This window comes from Pinus tabuliformis, chromosome 8, assembly GCF_031772625.1.
Source record: "Pinus tabuliformis cultivar Carrire ecotype Pingquan chromosome 8, CPIR1, whole genome shotgun sequence".
In the NCBI taxonomy this organism is placed as follows: domain Eukaryota; kingdom Viridiplantae; phylum Streptophyta; class Pinopsida; order Pinales; family Pinaceae; genus Pinus; species Pinus tabuliformis.
The window spans coordinates 21,377,988-21,405,099 of record NC_142294.1 but is presented as its reverse complement, the minus strand read 5'-3'; the positions used below and the strand labels follow the sequence as shown (position 1 = coordinate 21,405,099).

Genomic DNA, 27,112 nt, shown 5'->3' with positions numbered 1-27,112 from the left:
AAGTCACTACCAAACCCTCTCCCTATCCCTCCACTATTTGGTTAACGCAAAATCACCATAGGACTAGCCTATTATGCAAGCAAGGCTGTGAAAGAAAAGTGCATGGTCGAAGGGTTGAAGAGTCAAATGATTAAGAGCAATTTAGGGTGATTTAAGGGCGAGCGGCGCACACACCAAGGAGCGTGGTGCACTCATTGGACGCGGCACACACAAAGCCCGTCCACTGTGTAAATCCGCCACTCGCGCGGCGCACTCAGAGTGCGTGGCGCACTGGGCATTGTGCGTGGCGCAACAGAGATATAAAGCCCAAAAATCAATCAATTTGCCTAAAAAAATTTGGATGCTCACCAAATTTGAAAGGTAGGCAACCTACCTCCACTCTTGCATCAAACTTGAAAGGAATAGCATGGTTTTAGGAGTATAAATCAAATGCAAAAATTTTTATAAGGCAAACAAAAGAAGACACAACGAAATCATGATCCTAGGGTTTATGCTACAGTGACAGTGCTGCCAAAGTGTTTCAAACCCTACCCCATCAACACTATACCCAAACTACTCCCAAATCCCTGACAAATCTCTCCCTTTAACCCCTATTCCCCTTTCATCATTCCCCTCCTAATACTCCCTATTTTATTGTCCCCTTGGTGGCAGATTTTCAGAGCAACTACCAGCTTCATTGGAATTCAAGGGTAGCATAAAACTCAGGGTACAAACAACAGTAATGGCATCTGAAGTTTCATCAGAATATGAGGAGGAGACCCACAGTGACACATCTTCGGGAGAAAGGGCCCAAAGGAGACATCACCAGAGTGGCAGACATCTTAGAGATGAGCCAAACACCCTCACCGAGTTGCAGGCATGCCCTCTTGCTATGTCTTGTTTCCAGCACTTAGCATGTTTTGAATTTTGTCAAAGGGTGGCAAATGTCAGAGTTCATCATGAGTTGGCCCGTCTTTTTGCACTTCACCTACATGGGGGACAGTCTATCTTGGCTGGGGTCACTTTCACATTGACACCCGAAACCATATCAGTGGCAACAGGCATACCAAACATTGGAGAGAAGTGGCACAAGAAGAAGAAGGTAGAGAGGCATCATTATGAGCCTTACATCAAAGACAGTTGTTTGAGCCACCTCACGAGAGTTTTTCCATTCAGATTTTTGAAAGATGAGTATGCCCTGCTCATGAAATTGATCATGAAATACTTCAGTTGCGAGGGGAGGTTTTCTCGCCTTTATGCCTACCACATCAGGTTGCTCATGCACTCTACCAGGGAGCGGATGATGAACCTCCCATTTTTCATCTGCGGGAACATAGAGAGAATGAGAAATTTCATGCAGCACAAGACCCCTCGACAGCAGCTTAACAGTGTGTATCACTTTGCCCTTATCCGGATTTTGGTGGACCATCAGTTGGGATTGCAGGGTATTTCTTGGGACGACTTCATCTCCCGTGATTTCTTCAGCACTCCTCAGGTGGTTTCAGAAGCAGAGCATGAGGTAGCGGGGCCATCTCATCAGTATGAGCGACATGAGACTGCCACTATGCCAGTATACATCACCTATCAGAAAGGCAGTAGACCCTTATTTGCAGCAGCAAAGCGAGTGTTATCTCCACCCGGGGTGGAAGGGGCCTCGCTTCCGACATCAGCATCACAGGAGTAGGGTAAGGGTAAGGAGCCAGTGCAGGAGGAAGGGCCATAAGGTGAGCGAGAGACCGAGTTTTTTCTCCTCCAGGATGATGAGATAGATGCAGAACCAACAAATGCGGAGCTTACAGAGATCATCCAGGAGCAGTAGTCAGTGATTGAGTCCTTGTCCCTTGACTTGGAGAGAACCAAGTGGAATATGAAATACCTGGAGTAGAGAAACAAACAGCTTGAGGACCAACAGACGATCATGGAGTTGCAAAATATTCGTGAGCATCGCCAAGCTGCTCAAAGAAGAAGGGTTGCGCTCACATCTTTGGAGCAAGCAATCAATGAGGATCGAGAGGGCAGCCTTGAGAGGGTCAACATGCATTTGGAGAGGATACTAGACAAATTCGACCAGGACCTTGCTCTATTGAGACATATGGCTTTCCGTTACAGGGTGTGAAACATGAGTGCACAGCCCCGGATAAGGAACTTGAAGGCAAAACTGAGGAAAGCAACAAGAAGAGAAAAAAGGGCAAAAGAGCAAGATCGTCTTCGAATCTTGGCTGAGGCTTCCTTGGACCATCATAGCACCCCATAGAGATCTTCCAGCCCAAATTTCAAAAAATTTGGGGAAATTTTGGTCACTTGGTAATTTTTTGGGTAAAAAACAGGGATTTTCTCCCTGTGCGCCGCGCCACTGGCGCGACACTAAAATTCTAGGGCTCCAAATGAGGAATGGCTTGCAGATTTAGATTCAGCATGGAAAATTACGACTACTGGTGTTCGGGCAAGAGATTTGGGAAAGATCTGGGTCTCCTAAAGGTCAAAAAACACTCAAAAATGGCCTCTCAGCCACTTTTTTGACACACAGAAAGCAGTCTAGGGAGAATGAAGATTTGGAGGAGCAAATGAGCACCAAATTTGAAAATTCTAGTTGGTTTAGGAAGTAGACAGGAAAGGATTTCCAGCAAGCCCACTTGGGCACATTTTGGACACCTGCAAGTGCCCCAAAACAGGTCCCAAAATAGCGCGACGCACAGAAAAAATGGTGCGGTGCACAGAGGAAAAAACTGCCAATTTGCTTCCATTTCGCGAAATTTCGGTTCGCAACTTCTCCAAGTGGGCCCGCTCATCTACACTTCAGTTTTTTGGCACCAAAGGTGGCATTTAAAGAATTTTTTCTCCATATTGGCTTCTATCCAAGTGGCGAAGGAAGGCAAACGGTCACCCCAAGCCAAATGTCATGTTTGCAGCGCTGCACCTGTAGCTGATGGTTGGCTCTCCATCTCCATTTTGTAATGATTCGAGTAACTCCCCAACCCTTGGGCGTTCTATCTCTTCGTCACACATTCTATATATTGTAAGCAAGTTATTTGCAAAGGTTTGGTTGGCTTGTAACTTCTGGGAGATTGTGGGAAAGAAACTTTGTTTCTTCACTGTGTATTTTTTACAGAGAATTAATGAAAGGCAGCGGCTCTGTTTCATGAGATTCTTGTGTTTGTGAGTGTAACAAATGTGTTTCTTATGTTTTCATATGTATTTCGTTATGTTTCATAATTCAATTCATGTTCATTTCCAGTGAAATTTTCTGAGTGAGATTAGGTAGAATTCAATTTTATTGCTCTGCCTGTGGGAAAATTTCATGTTTAGTGTTATTCTTCTGTTGAAAAGGATTCATGTCACTATGCCCTTTTCACTTTCTTCAGCAATCTATTCATGCCGCGGTACCTCAAACTAAATTGTTACATTTTCTGCCTACCTTGCCTCACGGAATAATATGTGCCTTTGTATTAAATTCTCTGTTCTTTGCTGAGCGCCGGTCCCATAACATCCCAGAAGCTCGGTCATTTCATAAAATTGTTTCCAGAATCCCTATTCACTTGCTAGACTAAGGTAAATATTTCATTGTAAGTCATCTCAGACCGTTTTCGATTATATATTCATTGAGTGTGACTCGGAGAGAGCCCTCTCCTGCTCTGGTAGGGCTAGCTACCAGACTGAGCGTGGTTTGTGGTTACCCTAATTTTTGCCTTCCTTCAGCCTAAGGAAGATTTAGGTGCTAACAGTAGGTACAATACAAAAGCTATGAATATAATTTTTGGTACTTTTCCAGGCATCATAAAATCAAAAGTTGGTTAATGCTAAAAAACGAAACATCTTGGGGAGAAGCTTCAATATCTCTATGAAATTCAAAAGCATACAAGTCAAGATAAATATGTTGAAGATCATGTTGATCCTCATATAAAAGAACCAAACAACGATGATGAAGAAGATGCAGAAGAGGACAAGGAAAAATAATTGATTAATATCTTCAAAGAATGGAAGAAAATAGTAAAGGAAAATCAGACACTCAAAGAAGATGTTGCTCTTTTGAAACTCCAAATGTAGGAAGCATAAATGAAAGAGAAATACCTCACAATACAACTAAAGGAATTTGGTCAAAGGTATATATTTGAAGTTGATCAAAAACAAAAGGAACTAGATGCATCTTCAACAGAAATTAGCAAGCTTAGAAAGGAAAATGAAAGGCAAAAGGAACAAATACAAGTTCTTAACAGAGAAGTAGAAAAGGTCACTCTTCTAAATCTACAAGTAGAAGAAGCAGAAGAAAGAAGGAAATTGTTGAAAGGAAAATTTCAGGAAGACCTTTCTATAAAGCAAGAAGAACTTGATGCAACTCTTATTAAAATCAACAAGCTCAAGGAATGGAAAAAAGAACACTTGTAGGTTATTGAAAGGAGAGATCAAGAATTGGATCAATTGAATATAAAGGCAAAGGAAGTAGGTAAAGCTCCATGTAATGAAGGCACATTCTCTCATACTTCACAAAGTGAGATTGATGAGATGTATGATAGTAGGATTTCTCAAAGGAAAAATCAAAATAAAGCACAAAATAAGTTTACAAATGTTGTGGCTCTAAGAAGTAATGTTGAAGTAATCAAGGACAAGGATCAACAAGAGGTTTTACATCCTCCAAGAAATAATGAATACATAAGATCATCCAGACAAGATAACTCATCTAGGTACGCTAATTTATTTAATGGTTATTGTTTTTCATGTATTAACTTTGGACATATGGCTAAGGATTGTAAAAATTATGATAGGTACAATTATCAAGGGCATTATCAAAACCCTAGAAGTATGGTTGCAAGAACTCAAGATAGATACTTCAATTATTTCGTCAGCCGAAAGTATATTTTTGTCACTCCATCATTCAGGCCAAATGTTGAATGCTACAAATTCCATAACTATTGACATATAGCTCACAATTGCAGGTACAATATGGAACCTTCGGTGAATGACAGCCCTAACATCAGGTACAAGAAGATATGGAGAAGAGAATAGATGCAAGAAGACCAAGAAAATGAGAAAGTCCCAGCAGTCATTCTTTTAGGTTTTGTAAAGGCAAAAGGGCATGATGAATCTCTAATGGAATGAAGTTCAGGGTGATCCAACTGAAGAGATGGTTCACACATTATTTTAAAGGTTCATCATGTTGAATCCTTGTAAATATTTGGAAAAGAGGGAGTTTATGCACCAATAGCTATGTGTTTGAATATCGATCATTGGCAAGTTGACAGGTGTTAGATGTGAAGCAGTTGTCAACATTGTGGACAAATCAATCAGCTTAAGGAACAATAGGCTTGTCAAGAAAAATTGCAGAAGGTCGTGAAAGGAAAAATTAATTCTAATTGACAAGTACAATCAACTATGGAAATGAAACATAGTATGTTAGGGGGAGACATGTTGATTGCAACAAGTATTAAGGAATAGAAGCAGACAAGCATCTTGAAGGTAGACAGAGGAAGGAATTTCTTCAGGGATAGAGTAGGAAGGTTACAGGTCCACAGGAAGTAGAAAATTTGTCTAGGGGAGTCACCCTTTTCCATTGATGTCAAAGGGGGAGATAAATCAAGAGTAGAAGATCGAGGTATGAAGTCAGGGGGAGAAGTGATCACGAGGGGAGTACATGTGTTGCCATCAATTATAAAGGGGGACATTGTTGATTGGTATTTTCATTTATGTCAACATTAGTTAATGAACACTCTTATATTTTTCTAGATTACATTAAGTTGGAAGCTCCATAGAAGGGTGGGTGGAAACCTTAGCTCCAGGATTTGGATTCCATGGGTGATGAATGTACCTCACATTTATCGGAAGTGTTTGAAGAATAAAATCATGAATTTTTAATTGGAGATCCTCACCATTAGATTCTCCTCATTGATTTTATTATGCTGGTATGTGGCACGCCATGTCGCTCTTCACGGTTTGAGAGATATTCAAATTTGGAAATGAATAACCCAATTTGTGGGAAAAAACCCCATAAGTTGATGATGAGGTATTTCATTGACAAGTCCATGAAGACAAAATGGACCTTCCTATTAAGAATAAAATAGAATATCTATATCAAAGAAGATCAATGTTTGTGGCTCCAAAATATTTGACGTTCAAATTCCAATAACCCTCAATTAATAATTGGGTTCATCATAATGCATTTTGACTCCACAAAATTATATTTTAATATTTCTAATTTCCTCCAATGGCTACCCTTACAATCCCCTCTGGTAAATATAAAAGGACTTCAATCTTTCCTCCAATTGAGATGAATCGAATGAAAAAATCCATGTGATTGAAGCTTTGAAATTCCATCATTCTCGGCCCCTGTGAAGACAACATTAAGGGTTTTGTTTTGAAGTCCTAGTTTTGATTTGTTTGAGATTTGTTTGGGCATACATTATTGTAGGGAAAAGACTGAATTTTGGAAGGCTCACTAGGGAAACAAATCTGTAAAGTGGAAGACCGAATTTGTTTTAGGACGAATGTCATCCATTTATATCTGCAACCTAATCTAAGGAAACCCTAGATCACACTTGGTAACTTCTGAGGCTCATAAAGATAGCCAAATTATCAATACAAAGTTGTTGACAAGGAATATGATTTTTTTGTGTGGTCCTTGCATCAAGGAAATGGGCACATTTTATAGGTCCAAATAGCATCAAGTTTGGGCATGATGCATTGAAATTACAGTAGCTTGGAGTAAGGTTCCTCGGCCCTTCCTAAGGAATTCCTTTGAATGTACAGTGACAATAGTCATATAACTTGTGGCATTTTTGGAGCCTATATAATGTTAACAGAGGTATGCATCATAGTATAGGAGTCACAACAGTCATCAGTAAAACTTGTTAAGGTAGTAAAGTTTGTTTTGTAGACTAAGAAGTGATTCTATTGACACAATACATACATATGCATCCCCATAAAAGGGAATTTGATTCTTTCAGCTAGTAGAATAGTGAATTAGGAAGGTCTTCTTGAAAGTAATGTTCTCTTAATAGTGATTGTAATAGAGGTATGATAATGACATCATTATGACCTCTTGATGCATAGATAAATGACTTTTTGTGGCAGAGTAATATTTAGTATGGGCATCCTTTAGAATGTCTTATTATGTTGATGAAAGATAGTCCATATCCTAATTATTGTGTGTATAGTAGTGGTGCTAATGAACAACAATGATATAGCAGTGACAAATTGAGATTTGTCTGTAACTTTTGATAGGCTAAGATACCTTATGCAATAGTAACCCGACTCTTGTAGCATAATAGTGACATGATGACACTTTTGACAGTAACTTGAATACATGTAACAATTAACCTAGATGTATGATGCATTGTGCTCATATGACAAAAATAATGGATCTCATATGACAGTGGTATATAAACTAATGACAAGGTTGGCAGATTACATATAATAGTGACGTGACTTGGTGACAATGAATTCATTGTATGTGATAGTAATATCAATGACATTGGTTATACATGACATTGCTCAAGATATCTTGAGTGAGTTTGATATTAGTGACATACATTGACCCTTGGCTTGACAACATTTATGTGACAACAATATTGGCATTGACTTGTTGTGATTGATAGTGACTTGATCCTTGATACAACTATAGCCTTGAAATATGAACAACAATCTTGTAGTGAAAAATATGTTGTAGTTGACAACAACTTTGGATAGTGACTTGTTTTGACTTTGAACAGTGACCCAAAATGTATTGACCTTGTTAGACAATAGGTCCTTAACTGTGGCAGTCCCCTTTTCAACATTAACTTGGTTGTATAAAGAGATTCACATATGGTTTATGTATTGTATGGAAATAAACTTGAGATGGTGTGTAACTTACTTATAATAGACAATGATAATAATACCTTGTGAGATAGTGATATATATGAGGACATGGTAGTGAGACTTATCCTAGTATGACAATAATAGTGACTTAACTTGACAGTATTGATGATAGTGACTCTTGTTGTGATGTAATGACTTGACAACATAGATGACAATGATACCTACAGTGACAACTAGCAACAATGACCTTGATAATGACAAGTGACCGATGTAACCTTTATGTGACAAAAAACCTTGATGAATGACCTTGTTGCAATAACAAATGACATTTATGTTGTTCCTATGATGTGTATTAAGAGTTTTGATAGTGGCTAGGGTTTCAACGATAGAATTTGAGCATTTGCATTAACAATTAGAACTGTTTTGATGTGAGTTGAGCAGTGAGAATGATAGGGTTTGATGTTGGACAAGAAAAAATGAAAATTTGATTGATAGAGTTTGTGTTGAAGTTTTATTGTATTGCATTCCTTTGTATTGATTCAGAGCACAGGCAGATCAAGTTTGAAAATTGTGAAATGTGGTCCGTCGTCTAATCAAGGTGGCAGGGTGGTGCGAGGTAGGAGAGTGGAGTCTCCTTTAGGTTGGAGCTTGAGAACACTTTAGAGCAACAGGGTGGTGTTAGGGTAGGTTGTAGCTTTCATAGGATGTTGGAGCATTAGTCCAGTAGTAGTTGGTAGACAGGGTGTTGGAGCATTCGTCAGGTTGGAGCCTGATCTTTAGGGTGTTGGAGCATCCTTCCGATTGCAACTAGTAAATAGAGCATAAGAGGATCCTATAGGTTGGAGCCTATAAAACAGGGATTGGACCCTCCTTTAGTTGGAGCTGAAAACTTGATGTAAATCTTCTAAAGACAAGTACTAAGTGTTTGGTGGTTTTTGTCGTAGAGGGGTTTCCACCAATAAAATATTTGTGTCTATTGTCCTTATTTGTTATGCATTATTGAATTGTGTTGAAGATGTTTATGTTTATCTGATACTAATAACAATTAAAGCTCTGTGGAATAAAAAATATACTAATTGATAAGAAATATTGATTCACCACCTCTCAGTATTTACAACATTAAGTGATAGTTATAAATTAATTTAATAGAAAAAGTTTGGAATGAGAACTCAACTCAATGTAAAACCACATAGTAAGAGGTACAATGCATTCAATGATGCATATGACCACTTGGAGGAGACATATAGTCTCAAGAAGCATTTACTTCAATGGCAGAGGATAAAGGAATGTGTAGGAAGTGGACATTGTTGAAGAATCTAGGGCAATTAGATTAATAAGATTCTTCTCCCATGATAAATGTTTGTGAGGTACTTTTAATTTTTCTTATTAGCACAACCTTTGCTTGTTAATATTAGAGTGTGTCTTATTAGTTCATCAAATAGTTACCAAAACAAAAGAGACAATAACACAAGATGTTTCCTTTCTGCCAGGGCCAAAGCCTCTCACTCTTTGAGAGGATTACCCGCACAAAATTCTTCTTATAGAGATTCCAGCTGACGAATACCAAGACCATGACCCTTGACCAATCGTCTTCTTTGTTATTGTTGAGATCATCATCACTGCTACTGAAGTCATCATTGTTGTAACACTAAGGTCATCTCTACTGCACCACCAAGATCATTGATGCTGCACCATTGCTAAGATCTTTACTGAGATCATCTTTGCTACACCTTCGCCGAGATCATCATTATTGCACCTTCACCGAGATCATGATTCCATCTATGCTGAGATCATGGCTGCATTTAGAATGTATGTCGAGACAAAGAGTGTCATTATGGGATCACCGAGATCCTTTTTCATCACAAACATGCCGAGATTGTGATGACTGTGTCTAGAGTGTATGCCAAGAGTGTATCACTGTGAGATCACTTAGATCCTCCTCATCACAAGTATGTTGATGACTGTGTCTAGTATGCCAAGACAGTGATCACCGCGGGATCACAGAGATCCTCCTCATCACAATTATGTTGAGACTGTGACTGCGAGACAATGATCACCAAGAATCATTAGGAGTCTGAAACCTTGTCTTTATGGTACCCATCCAAAAACCACAAAGATAACCTCATCCTGCACCATGGACAAACTTCTAAAATATCTTACTGTGGCATATGAAACCCTTCCTGTGACTGCCCTCTCTTCCTGTGACATTTGAAATCTTCCTGTGACAACCTTCTGAAAACTTCAAATGAATCTGAGTTCTGTGTTTTTTGTGGTGACCCTAGCCGCATATATATAGTGGTTTGCCTCTACATGTGAGCCAATATGACATGCTGAATGGGTGTGTCTCTATAGGTGAGCCGACGTGACTTCTTTAGCTATTTTGGAGGTCAACTTCTTCAAGAGGGATTGTGCTTGTATTTTGGAGGGCTATTTAGACATATTTATTGACTTATGTACATTGACTCATGCTCAATAAGAGCTTCTTCATACATGACATTGACTCTTTGACTCAATAATAAATCCTAAGGCTCTCAATCGGAGCCACTAAAAAATCCACCTCTTGCTCATGAAACCCATGTAGCAAGGAATAAAAAAATAATTTCATTTCCTTTTATTTCATAATGACAAATATCATGTCATTATGAAGATTGAACCTAGTTACACCTTCTTCAACAGACACAACCTTAGAGCAGAAAAACTCTAGTACCAAAGAATGCCAATGGTCTCAAAAGATTGAGGTTACGTTCTTCTTTGGAATTATATTGCCATTCTTCATATGCGAAATTAGAAAATCCACTTGGAAATTCCAACATCTAGATTCTAATAGCCAATTATCTCAATTCAACATAGAATGGATGGTCTAAGCATGCTAGATATTGTAATTAACCAATCAAATGAAAGGAATGAACCTTAAGCAAGGGTTAACAATAACATGCGAATAGACATTAGAATTACTAGGCTACAATCAATATTTATTTAACTTAGTGTACAAAGCCCTCAATTTGAGTAAGCAATAAATTGATTGAAAGATTGAACTCATTATGACCATTGGGATTTAACTTTCTATTAAGTTAACTCACATAAGAGTGTTGGAAAACCATTAGTTTCTAACAATAACAAGTTACATAGGTCGTGCATTAAAATACTCAATTAATTCAATGCAATAGTGTCAAATCAATCAAGCCACTAGGAATAAAAAATGCACAAGTAACATGCATTAAAGACCTAACAAACTAAAACAAATGATAAAAACATATAAAGTTTTGCCTTGAAAACTCAAATGAGAAAACCAATTTGAAATGATTGCTTAGTTCTCATTTCAACAATCTCTGGTTAGAATGTAGTGCATGGTTATTTGTGCATCCTCACCTCTCTTGGCTAGCAAAAAGTTGTTTGTGAGGCTAATTATAAAAAGATTCATGAGTTATTTGTTTTTCGTCTTTTTCTCTCTTTTTTCATGTATATATCTTTTTGTTTTCCATCTTTTCTCTTTCTTTTTTCATATATATATATATATATATATATATATATATATATATATATATATATATATATATAGATAGATAGATATATGAAAAAGCAAAGAGAATTGTTTTTCATCTCTCGTCTCATTTGCTTTCTTTCCTTTTAATAGTGCATTGTCCCTTATGTTTTTTAATCTAACCTTTATTAATTGTCAAGTTGCACTTCTAGGTATGCAGGTACTAAGTTTTATGATCATTTTCTTATTCAAATCCATTTTAGATCTATAATAGCTCAAGGCTTCATTATTACCACCTAGACCTTATGCTTCTATAAATCACTCATTTGTTGGCACAAATGCAACTTGACATATCTCTCTTACGACCCCAACAAATTGTAATATCCATTATTCATGCTAACAATTTTGTCTCCAATGTTCTTAATAATTCTATTATGCATCCAAGCACATTCACACTCTCTCATAGGTGCCAAATGCCAATAGGGAAATGTCCTTAAGGCATCATTAGACAGGGGAACAACCTCCATTTTATTCTCCAATGGCTAGTTGGGTAGAGCCAATCTATTAGAATTAGAAAACATGTTATAAACCATTGAATCAAAATTTTAAGATTTAAATTGTTGTCATGATTCCCCAACCCAATATGGTCAAGAATGCAAAAGGACCTTTGGTAGAACAAAATGATAATGATGAACATATGAAAATAAAGGATGTTGGCATCTTCCTTCACTTTTCAAAGATATAGGATATAATAAATTCAAAGAATAGTGTTTTGGTGACTGTCAACACTATTTTTTCAAGGAAAAGATAATAATACCACTATCCCCTTCAATAAATAAACTACAATAATATTGTTCTTATAACTAACATCATATACATCATAGTTAACTATGAGTGACTATAAATTTGACATAACTAACATCATAACTACTATAAATACGCTTAACTAACATCATAAACAACTATCCATTTAACATAACTAACATCATAATCAACTATAAGAAATTATCAATTTAATTAGTAAAGTATGAGTGGATATCAACTTAACTCAACTCATGACCTACTCTTTATAAACATTTACATTAAGTTCTTTTAATTATTTTAGCACTCGTAATAAGCAACTATTCATTTAACATAACTAACATCATAATTAACTATAAAAAAATTATCAATTTAATATCACTACCATCTTAATCAATCAAGTTTAAGTGAATATCAACTCAACTTAACTCAACTCATAAACTACTCTTTATAAACATTTTCACCTGGTTCTTTTAATTTCTTATAATTTAATATCACTACCATCTTAATATAAGTGGATATCAACTCAACTTAACTCAACTCATGAACTACTCTTTATAAACCTTTTCACTTAGTTCTTTTAATTATCATAGCACTAGTAATGACTATTACCATTTTATTGGTGGGAATGAAACGCAAATGATATTTTCAAAAAAAAACTTTGTTTTTCGAATAATAATATTATTTTCCCAAAAAAAAACTTTGTTTTTATAATAATAATAATCATAACACCTTTTTGTATTTAACGATGAGGAACCATAATCGTATACACAAAAATTATTAAAAGGGTAAACTCCTTTTGATATCAACCCTAAATAAGATATCCACGTGTCCCTTATATTAGTCTTTTTTTTACCAAAACAATATTGTTTATGGAGAGTAGTTTAACAAAGTTTATGATTGTGATTATTAAGTTTTTTTTGTTTAATGGTTTAAAAGATTATATTAACCAAAGTTAAGACCAACAACATTTTTCCTTTTTGGAAATTCAATTCATTAGCTCTCCACAAACATATATTATGGAAAAATAATTTCTAAACTAAAAAATGACATTCATCTTCAGAAACTCCCCCAAAATTTCATGAAACGCATTTTACAAAGGAGGTACACATCTTTGTCATTAAACAAATCGATAGCAGCTTTGTAAACATCTTTCTCAACTCTCAAACGAATACACCAGAAGTCACGAGTTCGAACCACGCCTACCTACCATTCTTCTTACATATTACAGTTCTTCTGGCTCATTTCATTTCTATATGTGTCTTCTTCCTATAAAGGAAAAGCTGATGTACAGTCCCTGTCAGAGATTTCTGTATGCTAGCAGTGCGGGCGTTATCTTCCCAGCAGCAGGATACCTAGTGGGATGAATTATTATTGTCTTCGTCGTTGTTATTATCGACAAACTCTAAATCCAAATCCATTCCGACCATGGCTAGGGCGAGATGGCCCTGGCGCGCCTTCATGTTCTTCTCAGATTCCCCATTGACGTCGTCAAGCAGTGTGAGGCGAGCATGCTGTATGAGTCTCGTGTCTTCTTCGCCATTCAGGATTTTGAGAATGTGGCTCATGCATGGCCTCAATGACTCCATTGGGTGGAGGCACACAGCCGCTGCCCCCATCATTCTCGTTACCTGCTTTCCCTTGCAGGACGATCTCAGTTGAGGGTCCACCAGCTCCTCTGCATTTCCCCTGTACAGTAACGGCCTTGCCTGAACAAACACACACAACAATGAATCTAACTGCCCATCAATTATTTCTTCAAACCCATTGAATCTAACCAGTTCATTAAGTGCATTGATTATGAACATTATCAATTTTGCATTGATTGAACCCATTTGAATCTAACCAGTTCATTGGATGGATCGGTTGATTGGGTTAATTGAATATCAACAGTATCAATTACATTAAACCCATTGAATCCAACAAGTTCATTGGGTGTATCATATATGAACATTAGCAGGCAAACTCCACAACCTCCAAATTCTTAAGGCTATCTCTGCTAATCTCAGCAAAATCAATCAAACATATTGACAAAACAAAACAAAATAGAAGAAAAGTGGCTCACCCAAAGGACCAAGTTCTCAATCCCAGGGCGTTCTGTGTCAATGGCTTTCCTTCCAGTCAGCAATTCCAATAAAACAACTCCAAATGCATAAATGTCAGTTTTCTCAGACACCTTCCCATGCTGGAAATATTCTGGAGCCAGATACCTGTATCCAATGCCCTTTTAATTATTCTCCATATCATCAAAGCTTGCGCACTAGCCCATGTAACAACCAATTGATTTACACAGTGCATTGGGTACATTGAATATGGATATCAGCACAATTCAATGTGCACTGAGTGTACAAAAAAAATCTAAATATGTATCCTAGCACAAACGCATTTGAATATAGATACTATGAGAAACCCATATAAACCAGGTCTGATACATATCCACAAATGGCCGAACCAGACATGCAACCTCTGAAATCTGATGTCAAGGGCTATGTCAGATTCCGCCCAGATTTATTTCAGATTCCAGTTTAGATTTATGTGCAAGTATCTTATGTGATCTGATAAGAAAATGGTCTTTACATGGAAATGGTATCCAAGAATTATTTGCCTCACCCAAATGTTCCTTTAACTGACTTGCACAAGAAGGGTACAGAAGGCCCCAGCGTCCAGGTTGCTAGCCCAAAATCACACAACTGCAATAGAAATAGTCACATAAGCATTATATGCCAAAGATCTGAACATTATTGAATGTGGAATCCATATGCAAGCTGCATCAAAAATAGATCTTCTGAACATTATTGAATGTAGCATCCATATGCAGATTGCAACAGAAATAGATCTGACCAATACATGGTTTCTCACCATTATATGCAAACTTACTGTTACATTACCTTAGCTGTTTTCCGAGAGGATAAAAGAATGTTTGAGGGTTTGATATCTCTATGTAGGACGCATTTTTGAGTGCCATGATGCAAATAATCCACAGCCTTGGCAATTCCTACTGCGACTCGAAACCTGGCTGACCAGGACAGAGAGCCCTTCCCTTTCTTTTTATTTTCTGCATTTTCAGACAAATCATCAGTAATCAGACTTCTTATTCTCAGACCAACAGAAAATAAAATGCCCAAAAGAAGATGAATTCTAGACATAACAGGACCATGAAAATGGTATGACAAACTTCCACCGTTAAACAATAAGCAGCTTTCTTTCTTTTCATTCCAACAGAAAATAAATGCCCAAAAGAAGAGTAATTACATATATGACAATACCACATGAAGATGGTATTCCAAACTTTAAAAACACCAGTAATCACAGTTCTTCTGTTCAGTCCAACAGAGAATAAAAAGCCCAAAAGAATAATAATAAAGACAGATATAACAATACCATGAAGATGGTATTCCAAGCTTCCACCAGATATGAACTTGTAGACCAGAAAAAGGCCCAGGCGATCAATGCAGTAACCTAACAAAGGAACCACATGACGATTCTTCAAACTGCCAGCAATGTGAAGCTCTCTACAGAATGCCTTGTCTGATTCCTTATCATCACAGTCCAGCCTTTTCACAGCAATCAGTTTCCCAAACCTCAGCCTGCCTCTGTAAACGCAGCTGTGAGCTCCCCTTCCGAGCACTTTGTCTATGTCCATTAAAAAATTCTCATAATCAAGATAACACCAAACAAGAAGAACAGTATACAGAATTTCATGTGCCTTGCATAAAGGAAATTGATTTTATTTATATGTAAATAGATATCAGATCAGAAAATACCTTGAGAGAAGTCTGATGTAGCCAATCGAATCTCTTCATAGTCGAATCTAGACAAGCCTTCCACTGCAGGCAAAATGTGACGTTCCAAGGACTGGATTCTTGCCCATTGAACGTCTGATTTGTTGGTTGAAGCGATGATACCGTCCTTACAATCTGGGGTATCCATTCCTTTCTCCAGATTCACTAACAGTACAGTGGGTCTGGAACCAACAGGATTATTGTTGCTGTTATTATTGCATGCAGCCTCCAAATCCAACTGGGAGCCGAAACTGAAACGAAAAGAAGAATTAACAGAAGTGATATCCAGGTTTTCTGTGGCTCCTGGACTACAACACCCCAACTGATCGACTAAATCGCCCGCTAGAAGCCAAGTGTCATTGGGGTCAAATTCATTTAGACTATTAAGATTTCTGGCCGATCTTTTACTTCCAGTTAGAAGTCCCATGGTGGCGAGACCCCATCGATTTTTCCTGCACAGAATTTTCATTTTCATGGCTGTTTCGCAATCCACCGAAACCTGTGCAATCATCTCTTCCTCGCTGTTAACAGGACCATTGTGAATGCAAGCCTTGTTTTTATGATTTTTCTGCTTACCGCACTCAATTTTTTCCTCACTATTAACTCCCTGGCTGCTAGAGACGCACCCCATGAATAATGTTATATCATGTCCTCCGGTCAGATCTGGAGTTGGAATTTGCACCCCTAAAAAAGCAGAAGAACGAAAAAGAAAGTTGCTGAAAAGCTGCCAGTCTTCTGGGACACTTTCCAAAGTTGGCGGTACTCTGTTCCTTTGAACGCAAGAAATAGCCACAATAAGTGAATGCGTAGTCTGAGAAACAGGGGCAGTTTATTCAAACACTGGAGGAGTTATCAAAGCATCCATGGAGTATATTCATGAACGACTGTCACAGAGAAAGTTCAAACATTGTTAGGTGAGTTATATAGATCAGAGAGATGGAGAACAGGTGCAACTCAAGGTGGGGCATGAATTCTGATGGGAAAAGTGAATCTGTACATGTTGTCGCGCCCAATTTCCCGCAAAATCTGCACCTACAAGGAAAGATAATTTTATTTTAAATTAATAGCCAGCGGACCAACACAGCTACAGCTATTCCATTTCATGTGTGGGAGAAGAAACTGGATTTTGTTACAATCGATTTTGATAGATTTAGCTCACCTACACAACTTCACTTGTTTTTTATTAATTCTTCTCCCCTCCCTGTGAGGTGGTTTAGGGTTTATCAAAGCTAAATTAATTGGGTAAATTCATTGACCCAGCCTTTAAGTTGTAAGTTACTTTGTGACATGACGGGGACAAATTGTTAAATATTTCTTTTAGGGCAAAGGTAAAGGAATCTAGAATTTATCGAGGTGAATTAATGAAGAGTATGATATCCATTGACTTACCTTGGACGTATTGACTGACTTTTAGGAACATTTAAGTTGTGTGTTTCAATTAGAGTTAAAGTAACCTTGTAATGCGGGTAAATTATTAGGACTTTTATAACGTAATTCATGGGTTCAATTCGGAGTAAATCATGTTTATGATGGGATGACTTGTTTGGATATTTAGTTAAATAAAATGTGGGACAGTTTGTTGGATGTTTAGTTAAATGAAGTGTGTTTGACTGTATAATTTGTTGGGTTATTTATATCAATACAATGAAGTGCAACTAATTAATGAAATAGTTTTTTTTGGGTTTAATTTTATTTGTAATTAGTTAGATTTTTTTAAGAATTATAAGTTTAAATTGTTGAACTTGGAGAGTTTGAATGTTGAGGGGAATTTTTTAGAGTATTGAATTTATTTATGTATTTAAAAACACATTTTAAATAATAAGAAATTACAATATTGCCTAAATTTATATCACATGTTGCTAAGATGGAAGTGACCATTCCATTTATTATTAATTATACTATATCCTAAAATTATATTAAATATTTTGATTTTTTAATCAAATTGAATTTTATGTAAATAACTGTTTTTTAAATATTTTTTATATATTGTATAAATATATGTTTTATAAATAATGTTGATAAGCATGTTGAATATGTATGGTGCTAGAATGTATGGTTAAAGTATTCTTTGTAAAAGTTTTTTTGTTAAAAATTTTGTAAATTAATTAAAGAGTAAATAAATATATTAAATATAAATTTATTATTTTTTAAAATAAATAAATTTTGAAGATAATTTTTTATTAATTTTTTAAATACAGTGAGAATCAAAATAAAATTTATTTTTCAAAGTAAAATGATAACAAAAATATATTAATTTTAACTTAAGGATGAAAGTTGCTATTGATGTCAAAGCCCTAATCTTAGGGATGATGCCCTAGCTTTGGGATGATCAAAGCATGTGATAATAGTTCAAGAAGTCCTAAAGAGAAAAAGGGTTTAAGCCCTTAAATGCAAAATTGACAGTCAAAAGAAAATCAAGGGAAAGATGGTCAAAGCCAAAGAAAATTCAAGGAAGGAATATGTCATCATGTAGCCCTCATCAAGCTCTTTTCAATAGTATATGGTACTTTGTCTAACTCCTCACAGTTGAAGAGAAATGATTTTTGAATTTTAGGTGCCCCATTTGGATATCCTATCTTTGAATGCACTTTTACTCCATTTACCTAGCTCAAATGTAAGTATAACATACATGGTTGGAAAACTTATTCCAAGACCTTTCTAATGGATAAATGATTTTTTGGAATATTCAATATACATTTTGTTAGTTGCACAAGCCAATACAGCTAGTGGACAAGTCGCCCCAGCGAGTGGACAAGTCAACTATTGAAAATTGCAACAAGAAATTCTCAATTTGATTTTGCCTTGACTAGATTGACAAAATTCAAATTTCCACATCAACAGACAACTTGGATGATGTTAAATTTTGTGACATGGCTTGTGTCACCCAGTTTACTCAGTAAATTCGAGTTGGAGGAGTTAGAGTTCAATTTTGCATGTGCGATTGCTAATTTGTAGCAATCAAGGTCAGTTATCTCAGGTTGTTTTCAGTTAAACTAGTTCCAACTTTTGGAGGAACTACTGGAAGGTCAGTTAAGCAATGAGACTTTAGTCAAACTCACTGATCGTCCTGTTAACTAATCAATCAACCCAAAGTAGCTAGTGCATGTAGAGAATTCGAGTTACCCAATTGAGGTGGAGATTCCAAGGCAATGTAACACCAGTTGTAGACTAATCTTGAGTGCACAGTTGGTGCATGCATTCAGATGATCAGACTAAGGAATTTTGCAATTCAATTAGAGGAATTTCTTAAATAATAGGGGCTAATTCCTCAAGGAACAACACAAGGAAATAGGAGCTCAAGCCAAGGCAAAATTTGACTAAGTATGGGTCAGAGGCCTTCAGTGAGCAGAGAGATAGGTTGTGCACTTGCAGGGTGAGCTCAGTTGAGCAAAGAAATTGTAATACATATTTATTCATTTGATTAATGCAAGTAGGCATTAGGGTTTTTTAGCAGATTGATTTCCCTAGATAAAAATACTTGTTGCATGTGTGTTATTTCTTATTGCATGTCCAAAATTTTTGTTCTAGATTGTGAATTACTTTCCGTAGAGCAGTAGAGTAGGTTTGTGTCTTGTGATCTTGGTTAAAATTTCATGAGCAACTGCAAATCTACAACCTAATTTCTACATGGTATCAGAGTTGGATTCACATTAGAGCAGGAAATTCGAAGTTGTTTCTCAGAGGTTTGAATTTGAAGATCAATGTAGCAGGATTTCTTCAGAGCTGAGAAGATGGCCTTCAATGGACTAAGGCTAGAGTATGCCTTGGAAGGCACCTCAAATTTTTTTGCATGGAAGGATCATATGGAGGTGGTATTGGATGACAATGGATTGCTAGAATACATCAAGATAGATGTTGCAAAACCTCAAGCATCTGATGCCCAAAACCTTGCTTAATGGAAGAAAGATGTAGCCAAGGTGAGGAGAATAATATTGGAGGGAGAATAGGATCATATTGTTTCGAATCTCCATGAAAAATAAACTTCGTTCATGATGTGGAAAGCACTGACAAAATTGTTTGAGAATAGTAGTGACCACAGGAAGTTGACGCTCAAGGATAAACTTCGTGTTGAAAATGTAGCAAGAAATTCCTAATTTAATTTTTCCTTGATTAAATTAGGAGAAATTTGAATTTGAATTTCATTAGAATACTTGGAGGTAGTTAACTGAGGTGACATGGCTCTTGTCACTTAGTTAACTCAGTAAAATTTGAGGTGGAGACACTTGAGTTCAGTTCTACATGATTGATTTCTAATTTGTAGCAATTTGGTTAAGTCAAATTGCTTTATTGTCAGTGTAACTAGTTCTCATTGTTAATAGAACTAGTGGAGGTTCAGTCAAGGGTTTGTAACTTTTTTCACACTGAGTAATAATTAAGTTAACTAGTCAATCAACCTAAATTAACTCATGCATGTAGAGAATTCAAGCTACCCAGTTGAGATTAAAGTTCAAGGGAAATGTATTATCAATTGTAAAGTAGTTCAAGTTGCAAAGGTCATGCATGCAGTCAAAGAAGGACCTAGAGGAATTACGCAATCCAAATTGAGGAATTTCCCAATTAATAGGGGGCTAATTCCCAAGGGAACAACATGTTGGCTTGGTTGGGCTTGGCACAGGTTTATCTTGTACTTCACACCAACAAAACCCTCAAACATCGGCTCTTTTGGCAATGACTCGCAAGAAGTTCAAAGTCTCACCCGAGGTGGCTATGGGTGATTGCAGAACCAGGTTTCTACAACCTTGATGGATTATGCAGAGTGGCTCTTAACTTCGCTTTCTGTACTTTAATCATCCTTCTAATGTTCATAACATTACTGTGCAATGTATTCTAACTACAAACTTTGCTACATTCATTTTAATATACACACATTATAGAACAATAACAGTTGCACTAACCTACCAATTTACTTGCAATTACTTTGCATAAACAGATAGAACACAATTAACAGATACAGGTACAAAAGACTTCGCCAAAAATTCTTCTTCTTTATTAAGATAGATCTTTCAGTACATACAACTTCTCAACCTACACACCCAACTGCATGTGGTCTGCGCACTTAGTTGCAGACTCTTCCAAGGCATCTGTGCACTTAGCTGCAGAGCCTTTCCTTAAGACCAAAACACAGAACAAATGACTTGATAACCCTTGCTCTCTCTATGATATGATCTAATTTATCCCTTTTTGACAAAGCATTACATTTCGTTAAATACATTACATTGCTACAAAAACCATGGTCCACATACCATGGACTTAACAAAACAATGAACTAAAACCTTGATATCCATTACAAAATGAGGGCTTCAACCGTAAATAGAATTTTGTGGACTCTGTACACTCCACTCCTCAAAATGCGGGGTCTTTGACCAAAACTGGACCAATTTAGGTCACTCCCAACATGCCCCCAATACTCACATGTGACTCGTCCTGAGTCACTTAGCTGCAGTGCCCTTGATCTTTGTTGTGATGCCATTGTAGATGGCATTGTACTGTTGTACTATTTCTCCTACATGATTTTCCTCTCTGTGCACTTCTTCCAGCAATGCCTCTTTGGTTGGTCTGACAATCTTCCGCAACACTTCTTTCTCCCTCTATCATAACTCCCTGAGCCTTTCATCTACTACTTGTGAAAGCTAGAGGGCCTCATCCTGCCACAGTTGAGTCCTCTCTTTCAAAATCTACTCTTTCCTCTGAAGATCTTCAATTTATTTTTAGAGATTCTTCCCTTTAGTGATGTTGGCGAGCCTCTACGAGACTGGTAGGATCTTTGCAGTTGCCAGGATCTCTTCCCACTGCTTCTTCTTCACCTATGGCTCCTCTTCAATCCTCTGAGTTTTTGGATCCTCTTGCAGTAAGGTCCAAATATGCATAGTCTCATCTAGTAATTTTCCACAATCCACCACTGTGTCAGAGATTCATTTTACTGCAGCTTTTAGATACCTCTCCCTTTGTTCACATACTTCCAGTGGCATGACTGGTTGTAACCTTATTTGCAACTCATAAATATTCACTTCATATTCAAACTTTATTTTTGCGAGCTTATTCTTTGACTCCTTTATTGCGAGGACGAGCTTCATGACCTTCTCTGTTGGTGGTTCTTCTTTGCAGAAATTTTCGTCCGAGACTTCACTACAAGTGTTTGAAATGGCTTCCTCTAGATGTTGTTTTTGTTGGCATACTTTCTCCCTTTCTTTGATCAATTGATCAAGCTCCTTCTTAAACGAAGCTCTTTCTTTTTCCACCTAAATGCTTAACAGCGAAGGGCATTCTTCTCGCTCCTTTAGTTCATCTGTAATACTTTGATGGAACTCGTGTTACCTGAGTTAGCAATGTGGCGATGTTCATGTTAACACAGTCCCACCCTCTTGCTCGTTCTCTATCCTCGACGGATTCAAATTGTAACGCTCCACCTGGTATCTACAAAATCCTCAATCTAATCGTTGGATCTATTTGTAACTCTAGGTGCAGTGGTTGACCTATCTGCGTCAGTTGTCTGGTTATCTATGATACTGCTCATATAAGCTAGGTGATAACTTGGGATACTGATTCACCACCATGTGCAAATCCATGTCCAATAGCATAAAAAAATTGTGTTCTCCTATGTGCGCAATGACTCCTTGGTATGCCATAGTGGAAATTATGAGTCCTCTGGCTAATTCCATACTAACAATGCGATGATCAAAATCAACCACGCATAATGAAATGTTTTTCCTTCCTCCTGTGCTTCGCGACAATCCTCCAAAAATTCCTTGCATAAGTACTCGGCCCAGTTGAACTGAACCCCAACAATGCACTGCACAACCAAAGAAACCATGGCTGCGGGGACTTCATTTTCTCTGCATTTCCTCATTATTTTTCCTGCTAAAATGTGTGCGGCGAAGTGCACCCCTTGGTCGTTGATAGAGTTGATATCGTAACCGTACGACTTCTTGATAATCTTGAACTTATCCTTCATGGTCTGTGCCATTTCCTTGTCTTGGTGTTTGCCAACGAACTCTTCAGTGGGGTCCTTCCCTTTGTAGGGCATCCCAATAATTATTCTTATAAACATCTCGTCAATCGGGATCCTCTTCCCCAATAAGAGGCATCTGTCATGCACCAATACTAGTAACTATCGAATATAGGCTGTGTTGGGCGTGCTTCTACCGAAGTGTGGCACATATAGCATGTTTAGCAATCATGATCTCTGCAATCATGCATCCCACTAGTGTGGTTCTAACCTCATAACTCTGCTCTCTGGATAATAGACCTAGTGTAGGTACTTGCTTGACTCGAACTGCGAATATTTACTTCTCTCATCGATCCAGAATGGATCTTGGATAAACCTCTAAGTCTAAGAGACTTCTTATAAGAGGTAAAAGGTGATAAATGGCACAAATCCTTTGTAAATCTGAGTCAGATAAAGAAAAGGGTCAAAGGCAGAGTTCTATGTAAATGTCGCATCGAAAAGGTTTCAAAGGGAGGACTTAACCGCAGGCCTTACAAATCCCTGATTGCGATCTTTGACATATCACATCAGAGGTAGGCTACCATGCAATATCAGAACCTGATCGAACCAATAAAGCTATTGCGATGAAGCAGATCGACGATCAGCGATATATATATCGCATTGGATCAGTCCATGGGATGTTGTATAGGCCTCGAGCCATTGCGATTGCGATATGCAATGGCACTTATCAGCAATAGCGCCAATGTGAGGGGCCTGATAGTGATACGCTGATGTGATGGGGTCGATAGTGATACGCGATGCATCGATATCAGTGATCAGCAGTCAGTGGATCCCCAATATAAAGGGCCATTGACATATGCAATTGCGATTTTCGATCAGGGCATAGACCTGATAGGCTTATAAGCGTGATTTCATATCATTTGAAATCCATATTTATGAGATTTCTTTGTATTTTCCCATGTATTGGGTTTTTGGCCATACACAATGCGATTGTGATATGTGATAGAATGACGGACCCGAGAGGATTATGGGGGTGATTCTATATTGTTTGAGTTCCGACAAAATGCTCCATGATGTGTTTTTCATCAGTTTGCCTGTTTATTCCATTATGTGGCTATTTTCAGGATTTTTGCACAGGAAGGCCAAACAACTGGGTTTCCTATGCCCACCGGTTCATTTCCATTTGGAAACAACCATCACACCTGTGCCACGCTATCAACGGGCGTTTCTGTAATAATGATGCGTTATGTAATACACAGAGCCAGATGGCCAGTCACAAAGCCACAGAGCTAGAGAGACAGAGGGCCAGTCGAAGAAATGCAGAGGTAGAGGAATGATTACACATAGAAAAATAGACAGGATGTCGCAGAGCCGGAAGGATGCCTCACAAAAGCCAGAGATAACAATTGACAGGGGGAGCTTGGAGTTGCTTGGAGGTCGAGCAAAACCAGAGAGCTCAATTGACGGAGAGTTGCTTGGAGGTCGAGCGAACCCAGAAGCTCATGAGAGCCAGAGCTAAGGGCCAAAGCCAAGAGCCAGAGCCGAGAGTAGAAGCAGAGGCCGCTAGAGGTTAGAGGCAGTTGTAGAGAATAGAGCTAGTGTTCATTCTCAAGGTTCTAATAGTCGAGATGACTGTAGGGGACTGCTGAATCCATTGAGATGGAGTTCAAAAAATCCTGAAGACTTCTAAGATCCATGGAGCGGTAATGAAGTTTCAGAATAGCAAAGAGATCAAATGATCAAGCTATTGCTAATGTCCAAAGTGTGTTGAAGACAAAAGAAGGAGTTCTAGAGATAGTGAAAGAACTCTGAGGGAGTTAGTGCAAGCTAGAGCTCAAGATAGCTCAGAGTGCTGATTGAAGGAGTCTAGTCTAGAGAATCCTAGATCTGTCTGCAGAGTAAGGACAGCCAGGGGTAAAATGGTATTCTAAGCCCATACGTCCAGTTGTAAACCTATGGAGTTGAGTGTGGAACTTGTAAAAGAAGCATTACCATAATCCCAAAGAGCCTAGTTGAGTTGACTAGAGCTCACGGAAATGTAGCCCAAGAGGTTTGGGTGAACACCTAATTATATTGTTGTTATGTGTGTTGGTTATTAGTTGCATTTTACTGTTATATATTTTTATCTCAGTTTAAGCAAATCAACTTAAAGCACTTAACAATTAAAGGCAAACTAAATGAAAACACCTATTTCAAGCACTTTTAATTCCGCAATTAGCAATCATAAGCATAGATCTTGGAAATTGTTTAAGCTTTGGAGTGGGAGAGGTTCTTGTAAGCTGATAAGAAGCCTTTAGTGCCCCATTTCAAATAAGTAATTAAAGTCCCAATCCTCCTTTTTTAATTGCAGGATTTTCCCCAACACTTCGACTTCAAATGGCACTTTTTTTTTGTAGCAGTGGTGTGAAAGTGCTGAATTTTGTGTCTTTCGGGTCCTTAACCAGCTTAGCACCCGATTTCCTTAGTGGAAAATATGGTTGCAGCACAAAGGGAATTTTTGTGTGCTTTGTCTCCACTTGAGTATCTCAGCTTCTGCCTCACTATCATGGATTTCCTCTGGTTCTTCCTGTTGTACTGACAGCTTTGCCTTCTCCTTAGGTTTCTTATCTTGCTTGGTCTTCATCCATCACCTTTTTGCTGTCTTCTTCCTTAGGGACGTTCTTAGCTCTACTCCAGAGGCTTCAGCTGGCCTCTTTTCGAGTCTTTTCTTAGGTTGTTCTTCTGTAACTACTTGTTTTCACGGTGACCTCACGCGCGTTGGGGGCAGGAGTACATTTGGTGCTCCAATGTGGGCTTCCATGACTCCTACTAGCCCTTTCTTTGCAAATGTTTGAGTAATTTCTTCAAATATTCTCTCATACATACACTTGACTCGCTCTTGATTGTAAATTCTCAAACTGAATTCTCTAGATATCAAAGTGTAAAGTGTGGAGCGGGACCTGGATTTTATAGCGAATTTGAATTTCAAACCTCATGATTAGCTTAGATATTGTTCATTTAATGCAGGTATGGTGCTAGATCCATCCATTTGTGGTTCATAAATTCATTTCTGCCATGCATTTTAATGACAACTTCCTTTTAACGACAACTTTTTCCTTCCAACGATCATATTTTTCTGGTTATCTTCAACAATTGCATAGTAATATACCCTTCGTCATAGTTCTTTTGGACTTCGACGTACTTCTGAATATCGCGCAGTAATATTTCTTTAGCACGATTCTTTCTGACTTCGACATACCCTTGAATATAGTGCAGTAATTATTCTTCAATGAAGTCCCCTTCTGTAGAGTAGTTTATAGTCTAGTGCCCACTTTCAACTGTAGGTGGCACTAAGACTCTTCTTCTTTTGTCTTTTAGTGCGAAGCTCCAGAGACAAAGTTGTCCCTCTATACCTTAAATCTACTACCATTCACTCATCCTGGAATCAACTGACCATTTAACTTCGTGAGATGAATCACACCACCATCAAAGACATGTTTGATGATATATGACCCTAACAAATGTGTCTTAAATTTTCTTGGGAACTTCGCGAATTTTCTATCATATAAGAGTACAAGACATCCTTCCCAGAATGTCTTTTGCTTGATGTGCCTGTCATGCCAAGATTTATCCCTTGCTTTTTTTACTTGTTAATGAAAACCTGTTATAAACCTGTCCTCTTCCGAAGCAAGCAATTGTGCCATCCTCTCCTCGATTTTATCGGAATCTGCCATGTCTATGAAGGTTGAAATTCTTAAACTAGGCACAATGTACTTCATAGGTATGATTGCTTCTTGTCCATATACCAAACTAAAAGGTGTCTAGCCTATCAATTCCTTGCATGTTGTCCTATATGGCCATAACACTGCTGGAATACTTAGATCCCAGTCATTTTTGTTCACATTACACACTTTTGTGAGTGCATTCTCCAGAATTTTGTTAAAATCTTCGACTGTCCCATTCACTTGAGGGTGATATGGTGTACTTGAAACTCTTTAGTCAATGCCTCAATAGTCTGATTCAATAAATGTAAGCCTCGGTCACTCATTAATATCTTCGGACACCCCAATATGGACATAATGTATTAAAAAATGAACTTCGCGGCGATATCTACGCTGCAATCCTTCACCGGTTGTGCCTTGGTTTACCTCGTCAAATAATCAGTTGCAAAGATTATGTATCTTGCACCAGTCTTCTTTCCTGGTTGATTAATAGGTCCAACAAAGTCAACATCACCTGTGGATTTAATGGCATTTTGTCTCTTCTAGATGGCCTTCCTGTTCTTTGACATATATCACACGCTTGAAAAAACTCTTTTGCATCCTTATGTATTGTGGTCTAGCATAATCCAACTCT

General features: G+C 37.7%; 1 protein-coding gene across 1 annotated transcript; it reads right to left on the bottom strand.

Moving 5' to 3' along the window:
• Nucleotides 1-13,008: 13,008 nt before the first annotated feature.
• On the bottom strand, nt 13,009-16,940 carry LOC149233947 (pto-interacting protein 1-like). The gene is made up of 6 exons (XM_089371691.1): nt 15,814-16,940; nt 15,431-15,682; nt 14,938-15,104; nt 14,660-14,739; nt 14,115-14,259; nt 13,009-13,758 (listed from the first exon to the last, which is right to left on the bottom strand). Exons 1-6 carry the CDS (start codon nt 16,460-16,462, stop codon nt 13,405-13,407), a joined length of 1,647 nt encoding a protein of 548 aa, XP_089227817.1. The 5' UTR covers nt 16,463-16,940; the 3' UTR covers nt 13,009-13,404.
• Between the last annotated feature and the right edge of the window lie 10,172 nt (nt 16,941-27,112).